The 9,179-nt window shown below is 41.1% G+C and overlaps 1 protein-coding gene across 1 annotated transcript; it reads right to left on the bottom strand.

The window, feature by feature from the left end:
• Positions 1-3,785: 3,785 nt before the first annotated feature.
• On the bottom strand, positions 3,786-7,247 carry LOC123172180 (cysteine-rich receptor-like protein kinase 10). Its single transcript, XM_044589187.1, has 7 exons — positions 6,422-7,247; positions 6,161-6,271; positions 5,342-5,526; positions 4,851-5,061; positions 4,419-4,656; positions 4,175-4,325; positions 3,786-4,088 (listed from the first exon to the last, which is right to left on the bottom strand). The coding sequence occupies exons 1-7, from the start codon at positions 7,245-7,247 to the stop codon at positions 3,786-3,788; spliced, it is 2,025 nt and encodes a 674-aa protein (XP_044445122.1).
• Between the last annotated feature and the right edge of the window lie 1,932 nt (positions 7,248-9,179).

Raw genomic sequence — 9,179 nt, forward strand, 5'->3', positions numbered from 1 at the left:
ATCTCAAGCAGCTGATACCGTAGCTCCATGAGCCAATCATCAAAGATCCTCCTAAAAGTTAGTTTGACATGTGTATCATCCGACTAAACGACACACTTGCTGAGGTGGAAAGTTGCATGTTGCGGTGGGAATTGGTTGCAATGTATTATGATTGGTTTTATCGAGCATAAATATTTTATTAATCATATCAAGCTAATATAATTATTCTACAGTGTAAAATATTGATCTAATATATGTAGTATGATATACATTTTCCCATGCATGGTTGTATATTGAGGTGGACCTTTCGCCGTACATGCATAGTTGCATGTTGAGGTGCCAAGTTTGCATTAAAGATGTAAGTTGGGTGGAGCATGCAATTGAAAAAGGAGAAAAAAAGGAAATAATTGATGAGGTGGCAACATGTTGTGACCTTATATGTTTAGCTGGATAATGTGGATCAACTACTTGGATATATAGGATAGCAAGAGTGTTTTTGCCGAATCCCTAGATAGTTTCTTGCTTTTTCTTCTCAGATAATAAACTCAGTGGGAAGCGGCGTTTTGGCTATCGTCTGCATCTGCACCCATGGGTGAATACTAACACCATTAAAAATAGTAAAGGAATTCAAAAAATTCCATTTTTTTTGTGATGCGAGGTTCTCATGTGGGTGAAGTCCGTGCCAAATTTTGTAGGTTTTGGAGATTCTAGTAGCTCTCGGCAAAAAAGATAAATTTCGAGCATCTGAGAAAATTTTGAAAACAATAATATTTGGAGCTCATTTTAACTTTTTTGCACGAGCCCCTCAAATGTCATTTAGACACAAAGTTTTGTATGCACCTAGCCTACTGAGTCCTGCATCAAAAAAGAAATTCAGATTTTTTGGAATTTTCCTGATATTTCTTTTACTTTATTGTTCACTTGGTGCAGATGAGCCTAAGCACCGAATTGAATATGTGAACTCAGTGACCTTATATATATTTGCAACTCGGCGTCAGTTACTTGGACTAGAATCCATTGCATCAATTAATGCAGACTGGGTCTTGTTATTTCAGTTGATTCACATCGGCCGGCCAGTTGTTCACAGTTAACATATTATGGTTCCAGTCTCGCCAAGTAAAGTGTTTTTCAAGTTGACCTGACTAGCTAGCCTGTTCTTGTTGTTCTTCCGCCAGATGACCAACTCAGTGCCATTATATATTTGTGATTCACTGCCAGTTACTTAGACCGGGATCTCAGCATCGATTGTTTAATCACCGCCAGTTACTATGTCTTGTTTTGCACCGGCAGTTAGCCCTACAGTCCACACGTACCTTGTATATGGTTTCAGACACACGAAATATCGATTATTTAAATGGTCTTTCTCGTCGTCATGGTTTCATCTTTGGGATACATGAATATGTCGTCATCAGTCACCCATAAATATACCAGCAACTGCGATTTTGACTTGACATCTTGACTCAAGCACCCATGCATTGTAAATAAACTTAAAAAAGATTTGTTACAAGGAGGAGCTCCCTGGTAACATTATATTAGATGACCCGTTGCACCAATTGGCGCATAGACCAATTGCAGGCCGGAAGTTAAACGAACCATTTGATGGATTTTTTTTCCTCAACGGGTAGACTATGCCCGGATGTGCTCGTGTCGCATCAGTTGTTTCGAGTGGGGGTCCTTGGTTCGGATGGTTCAGGTCATGTACCATGGGGGCTGTGGTCGGCCTTTCTATCGACCCGGCTGTTGGATTGCCCGGTCATGACAATCCAACCATGGTGCATGAGTGAAATATTTCCGCATTCCACTCGGTTGTCGTCCGGTTGTTGATACACCCCATGACGACGATAATGAATGAGGAGTAGTACATTCCTTATCACTCATTACGTAATAATAATTAGCAACACTGGTTTTTTCAGCTTCGTCCTATAATCAGCATGAATACATGACGTCTCAGGTGACTAACCCTCGATGGTAATAACCATTTGTTTGTACTGATCGCACTTAGAAAAAATTCCAACTTTCTTGCTGGTTATATTTAGGGCTATCTGTTGGATCCTTATGTGGTTCTTACTTCGTCGTGAGGAGGAGTTAGGCGCCTCCGGCCTTTGGCTGCAACCAGTAGGAGATAGTAGCTCAAGATTTATTCAACAGATTTGATTGGCGGCCTGCTAGTAGGATTTGGTGATGCATGCGGCCTCATATTCTTCTGCATCTTGTCGCTTTATTGCCATTTGAGCTGCTCGTTGGGGCCTTATGTGGTTCTTACTTCGTCATGAGGAGGAGTTAGGCACCTCCGGCCTTTGGCTGCAACCAGTGGGAGATAATAGCTCAAGATTTATTCAACCGACCTGGTTGGCGGCCTGCTATTAGGATTTGTGATGCATGAGGCCTCATATACTTCTACATCTTGTCGCTTTATTGCCATTTGAGCTGCCCGCTGGGGCCTTTATGTTTAAACTACATGTGTACTGGATCACATAAACGTTAAAATAAGTAATTCATGGATGTGTGCACCACTCGGTGCAGAGTCCGAGGGTATTTCCCTCTTTAAAAAATAAGAGAGCTCTACTGAAAAGCTAAATATCTTTGATCCATATCCCGCCCCCTCCTTTGGGGGGCGCAAATCTGTCTCCAGTTGACCACACACATTCACCCATGAGCTTCCATATCCATCACCCAAAGAAATTTTCTATGCATGTTATCAGTCTTCTTAGTTGCCAGTTAGCTAGCGGCGAAAATAGGGCAACAATATGTCGCCAGTAGATTGTGAGAATGGAGTTAACAAGCACAAATCTTCCTTGATGGTTCAACATTTTCCCTTTTCAGTGTTGACAAGGATCGGTTTTCCCCTCTGTGTTATGTATTACTTCAATTTTTTTGGTAGTAATTTAGGGAGCCAGATGAGATATTACAGGAATGATTGGAGAGCTAATGCTTGTGCATGTCAACTGATGGAGAGGCAGGGGCATAACCTCCTTTCTCAAAAAATAAATTAGAATGCTTAGAAAGCTAGGATCATAATTGTAATTTGTGGTATGATGGCTAGACAGATTCTTGTGTTCTACATGCTAGTCCAAATCTAGTCTAATATATTAATTGAACTATGAACTCTTATTATGCAAATTATGATTAGAAAAAAATCCTTGTGCCAATAGCAATAGAACATCTTTTGGCAATAGCGTACTACTACATACCAGTCGAAATATATATCAACCCGTTTTCGAAGCAGAAGAGACTCCTAGGGCCTATGGGGCGCCACCTATATCTCATCTCATGTGCTGGTAGTGACTAGCAAAATATTATCAGTTCAACGATGCAATAGAGCAACCAGGAGGCAACATCATCTCCTCTTCCTATCTATGCATGGTCATCACTCACCAGATCACGATGATCGTGCCTTCCCGACATTCATGTATCTACCAAGATGATGTGGAACAATTGCTAACACTCTTCAATCATTAACTTGATGTCTTAGAAAGACGAAAAACATTTAGCTTTGTACATGGATAATTTATTAATGTAACCTCTTGTTCCTACATCATGGATCAATCTGCCATATTCCAGAGAAATCTTGAGAGAATGATAACTCCAACTGCCACCAAAAGTATGTATTGTTATTTGAAAATTTGTGCAAGCATAACTATGGTTTTGGTTGGCTATGTCCATCGTACAAAAAGTATTCCAAGTATGGTTTAGAGAAAAAGGTATACACTATAAATTACACTTCCACGTATGGAATGCACAAAACAACATCTATGATAGCACTGAATCAACATTGACTTGGCAATAATCAGATGACACAAAAAGATCTACCTAGGAGTTGTGGCAGATATGGTTACATCATTAACACTGCATGGTAGAGTAGTTGTAGATGACTCTTCGTTGCCTACCATTAAATTGAAATACGCTGGATGCTTAGGCTCATGTAGATTCATCGTCATGCTGCTTAGCATCGCAACAACATCCAACATGGTTGGACGATCCACTGCATTCTCTTGTACACACAACAGTGCAATGTTAACACACCTCATCGTTACTGTCAAATGACAATTGGGAAGCAATGAGGTTTCAACAAGTTCGATCCATCTTCCCTCTTTCCATAATTTCCAAGCCTATTTTAAGTTTTATCACATAGTTAGTACGACACCACATAAAGAAAACAATATTTTTCAAGTTATAAGGATTTCCATAAACTGACATATCCAAGGAGATAGATGAAATCTCCACATTGATGGCTTCCAGAATTCCTTTTGCCACTAAGGATCTCGAGAGTTAAAACACCAAAGCTGAATACGTCGGATTTGATGGAAAAGATGCCCTGTGAAGCATACTCGGGGGCCATGTAGCCACTAAAATGATAAAATAATGTTATATGTGCAATTATTGTATGGTTGACCTGTAATATAAATGTTTAAAAATGGACTAACTGATACAAAACTTACTATGTACCAGCCACTCTTCTCGTAATGATTCCTTCAGCATTAGAGCTAAATATTTTTGCCAGTCCAAAGTCTGAAATTTTAGGATTCATTTCGTTGTCCAAGAGAATGTTGCTTGGTTTAAGGTCTCGATGTATGACACACAACCGAGAGTGCATATGTAGGTAAAGAAGTCCTTCTGCTATTCCTTCAATTATTTCAAGACGTTTGTTCAAATCAATTAAAGCTTTTCTATTATTATCTGCACATGAACGAAATGTTGGTATGATAGAGATAAAAAAAATGTAAAAATAACAATCAAAAGTTGGAAAGCGCAATAATAAAGGAAGTGCAACTATACACATAAGGCTTCTCAAAAGAATATACTTATATTGTTAGCCATTCCTTATGCTCAGTATCTAGCTTATGAACCTAGAAGTGCAAATTAATATGTACCAAAGATGAAGAAGTCCAAGCTTTTGTTTGGCAAGTATTCATAGACCAATATTTTCTCCTCTGCTTGAGAGCAGCATCCCAAGAGCCTAACCAAATTCATGTGTTGAAGTTTGGCTATGAGCTCAACTTCATTTTTGAACTCCATCAAACCTTGTCCGGAATGTGAATCAAGTCTCTTTACTGCAATTTCAGTTCCATCGGGAAAGTGGCCCTAGGAAAAAAGTTAGATGTTAGTATTATGCTGCAATCAAGTTGCTTTATGATGCACAAGTTATTGCATACCAGTTCCACATAATGAGTAAAAGAAAATTAACCTAACTTTGGATCAATATTGTATCTTAATTATAGTTCATATACTATGACGAGGCTATCTTGGCATTCTAGTTTTTTTTTCTTTGATCCTTCAGAATGTATGATTAAAATTTGACAGACATAACGTACTTTTGCATTGGTTACAAAACGAGGGCTATAGAAGGGTGTTACAAATGCACCTTATAAACAGGGCCAAATCCACCTTTGCCAAGTTTATTTTCTTCAGAAAAGTTACTTGTGGCCTCTAATATTTGATGAAAATCGAAGATCGAAAACTCAGAGAACTCTGCTTCCATTTCCCAAACATGTTCATCTCCTCTTTGCGACTCGTGGGTGTGCCGCTTTTCTCGCAATCTCACCTGACCTGAAAAATTGACAATGGGCATAATCAATCTATCTAATTATGACTTTTTGCCACCGTCGATCTATATCGTACCATGCGCGCCACCTAACGAGTTGCAACCAATAAACCCGCTTAGCTATTAACTGATTGATTTTTGTTACGTGCCTTGGATTTGAAAATTAGTTGAACATATTCCCTTTTTAAGCTCACAGGCGTGTCTTTCCTGGGATTTCACCTGAAACGACGCAAATCATGGAGAACAGCCCCTGCCATGGTAGGTCTTATGCATCAGTTTGTTAATTTTCTACCTAATAGCTACTATAGTAGGAATTCCCTACTAGCTAGTAATCCTATGTGTGCAATCAGCAGATGTGTTATGTGTGCACATCAAAATTCATCTAGTGCTATTAATTTGCAGATTCAGATAACTTTTGTTGGAGGCGTTGGTATGTTGTGGAAAGATTCAACTAGTAATTTTTGTTGGAGGCGCTGGTATGCTGGCACATCTCGTGTATGATTGATTCTAGACAGCTCATCTGAATCAGATTATACACAAGGTGGGAGTAGATCGGGTTTTTCCCCGCATCGGCTACACTGCGATCTAGATATAATATATTTCTCTGATGAGCAGCATTTCAGTAACTAGTTTACTAACCTTTTCTGTGCCTTCTTCCGAGCCGAGGATAGCAAACGATGAAGCAGAATGCGATAAGTGCTACTGGAGCAGCTACAGATATGGCAATTACCCATGGTTTGATTCCTTTTCCTTCAAAATTAAAAATCAAGAATTCTTCTAAGGGAAAATAAATAAACATCAATAAATTATGATAAGAGAAACCATGTCAACCAAATTATAACTTCAATTGTTTGAACACCCAAATTGAAGTGAATTGGTGGTCGATCACTGATCACATACTCTTTCCTGTAGTAATGGTGGTGGTGGTCGGCACCGGAGCGATGGATGATGGAGTGACCCGCCGCATGGGTTGGCCCTGGTAGAACAGATTCACGTCGAACCTGATGTTGCAGCGCAGCACGAGGATCTGTCCACCCAGGCGCACCGCCGTGGTGGTGTTGACCATGGCGATGATCCGCTGGAGGCACGCCAGGCAATCCCCAGTGGGCAGATCCGGCGTGCACTGAGCCAGAGAGTAGAGCGTCCGGGTAACAGTGCTAACGGAGTCCATGACCGCGGTGGCGTACCGCCTCTCTGCGGCGGCCACGTCCTGGGCCGTCCGCGTGAGCAGGTCGTGGACATCCGGAGTGACGGTGCCAGGGTCGCCGAAGAAGCTGTCATTTTGGAATGACTGGAACAGCGTGTCGTTCTCGGTCATGCTGGGGACGAGGAGGTCGTCGCTGGAGAAGCCGAGGACGCACGTCTGCTGCTGCTGCTGCTGCTCGCCGTCGTCGTAGTAGACGGTGGCGCCCTGCTGGAACGGGCACGCCCGCTGCGCTTCCCGGAACGAGGTGGCGACGCAGTCCCTGCAGGCCGCGGCGTTCACCGTGTCGCCACGGCAGAGCGCGAGCGCGTACACCACGTCGGAGGCTTGGCCGGCGGTCGCGGTGGCAAACAGTTGCGAGGAGGAAGACGCCTTGTTGGGGAGGGTGGCGGCGACGGCGGCGAGGTTGGACTGGTAGGTGCTGTTGGCCGTGTAGTTGCCGCGGCTGCCGCAGAGCTGCCCCGTTGCCGCTGCCGACACAAGGAGGATGCTAAGGCTTAGGAAGAGCAGGACGACCGCCATGCTATGCTTGCTTATTGTGTGCTGAAGCTCGACCGCCTCGCCTTATTGCCTTTGCATGATCGATCACTAGCAAAAAGGAAAACAAAAGTGCATTGATCAGTGGCCGGTCTGTACGTTGCTTTGTGCTGAAATTCTTTCAAGCGTCGTTAATTATTTCTGGAACTGAATAAAATAGCTATTATTCACAAAGTCTTCTAGGTCCCGGCCGGCCGGCTGACACAGGAGTACGTATTATATGAGTATCATACACTGCGAACTAATCTATGGTTGGGATGGTTAGATGGACAGTGATATCCGGTTAGTCCATCAAAGTTTAAGTTTTGATGCTCGTATTTATGATAAGCCGGCTATGTCCCTTGTAGATGCTCATAGGGGCAGAGTGTGCGTCTGTACGTTAATAGAGATGGGGTATTCGAGTGTTTGTGTCTGTACTGTGTTAAAAAAACTATCATATAACATTAATTTTAAACTAATGTATTTTTATTAGTCAAATGATTCGATCCGGCTGGCCGGCCAAATTTTGGGTCGCCATCACATGAGATGAGATCGCATGACCACGCATGTGCACAGTACCTATCCAATCTTTTCCCGTTCCACCCGTGAGGGACTAGGAGAGAATCTGGGCTTATGGTATAGAAGAATAGAAAAAAAGGATCCACAGATAGTCATAGATGAAACATGACCTTTTGTGGTAGCAACCCTAACTTTGTCATATCGATTTTGGACAACTTCAGATTTTCACAGCGTTGAGGCTATTCTGTTCCTTCATTCCTTGTAAATCCTAAGCTGGACCAGGCCATTCTGTTCCTAGAAAATCCCAAGCTGGACTACCTCAGACACAAATATACGAGTACATGTGAAGCAAAAATATTTCAATACATATCCAAGTGGATCATCCTAGCCAGAACTATTTGAGTGCATGACATCCATCCTAATTTGAGTACACAAGAGACATACATATATAACTAGTACATAACATGAGATGATCATTTTCTACTACATGAACAGCGAGCCCCGAGTATGGACTGAAGTGATCCCTGTTGAATAAGCATCGCTACCAAAGCTTGCATCGGGTTTGTTATCTGATTGCACATAAAAGAAAAGTTATTCCCTTTTACCTCACATTATAGTGCATCTTGCTCATCAATCTTCATGTGCTGGAAAAGATGGCGCCAAACAAATCATTCAGTTTTGAGCACAAGACATGTAAGTGTACTTAAATATGGATCAACAATACATTGTAATAAGAAGGAACAAATCGGCACACTATGTAGCAGAAAAAAATAATAGTACTTGCCTTCTAAGAAAGGAAAAACAGAACTCTAAAAGCAAACAATAAAAAGTCTGCTTCAATAATAATTTGAAAGAGAAGCATTTCCTGTTCTTATATGTAGAAGAAACTAGAGATTCTAAAAAAAGTCTGCTTCAATAATAATTTGACACAACAAGTTCACAACTACTACCAGGAAACATTTTTTCCTCTGTTAGTGGTATGGTGAAGATGAATAACTCTTATCACATAATGGACAAAGTAATCCACTTCACATTGTGCAAACCAATTAAAGTGTAGCAGAATTTGAAAATTCAAATGCTCCTAGTAATCCAGCAATACTTGCCACTATGAACCTGGCTCAACCAGTTTTCTGCAACATTAGCTTGAATCATGTAACCCTTTAAATAGTTAACCATCTTCTAGTATGAAAAATCTGATCAAAATGTTATTTTTTCACCAGTTCATCTGTGTGGTTGTAGTGATTCTACCACTGTCATTGATTTAATTTTATTTTGGCTTCAGGCTCGATCATAACCGGGCTCCAATCACCATTTGTTCATATAGTGCTCAAATAATATAGGTCACAAATTAGAAGGTACACACAACGAGAGTCTTATTTTTTTAGAGGCGAAAGGTTACAATGAATTGCAAAAAAAAAA

Source organism: Triticum aestivum, unplaced genomic scaffold (genome assembly GCF_018294505.1).
Source record: "Triticum aestivum cultivar Chinese Spring unplaced genomic scaffold, IWGSC CS RefSeq v2.1 scaffold138507, whole genome shotgun sequence".
Lineage (NCBI taxonomy): Eukaryota > Viridiplantae > Streptophyta > Magnoliopsida > Poales > Poaceae > Triticum > Triticum aestivum.

Excerpts from the sequence above, each read along its gene's own strand:
- LOC123172180 (XM_044589187.1), bottom strand. The coding sequence starts at position 7,247 with ATGGCGGTCGTCCTGCTCTTCCTAAGCCTTAGCATCCTCCTTGTGTCG. Across the intron at positions 5,527-6,160 it reads CGGAAGAAGGCACAGAAAAG|GTCAGGTGAGATTGCGAGAA; the intron begins GTTAGTAAACTA and ends TCAATTTTTCAG. Across the intron at positions 4,657-4,850 it reads CTTGGACTTCTTCATCTTTG|ATAATAATAGAAAAGCTTTA; the intron begins GTACATATTAAT and ends GTTCATGTGCAG.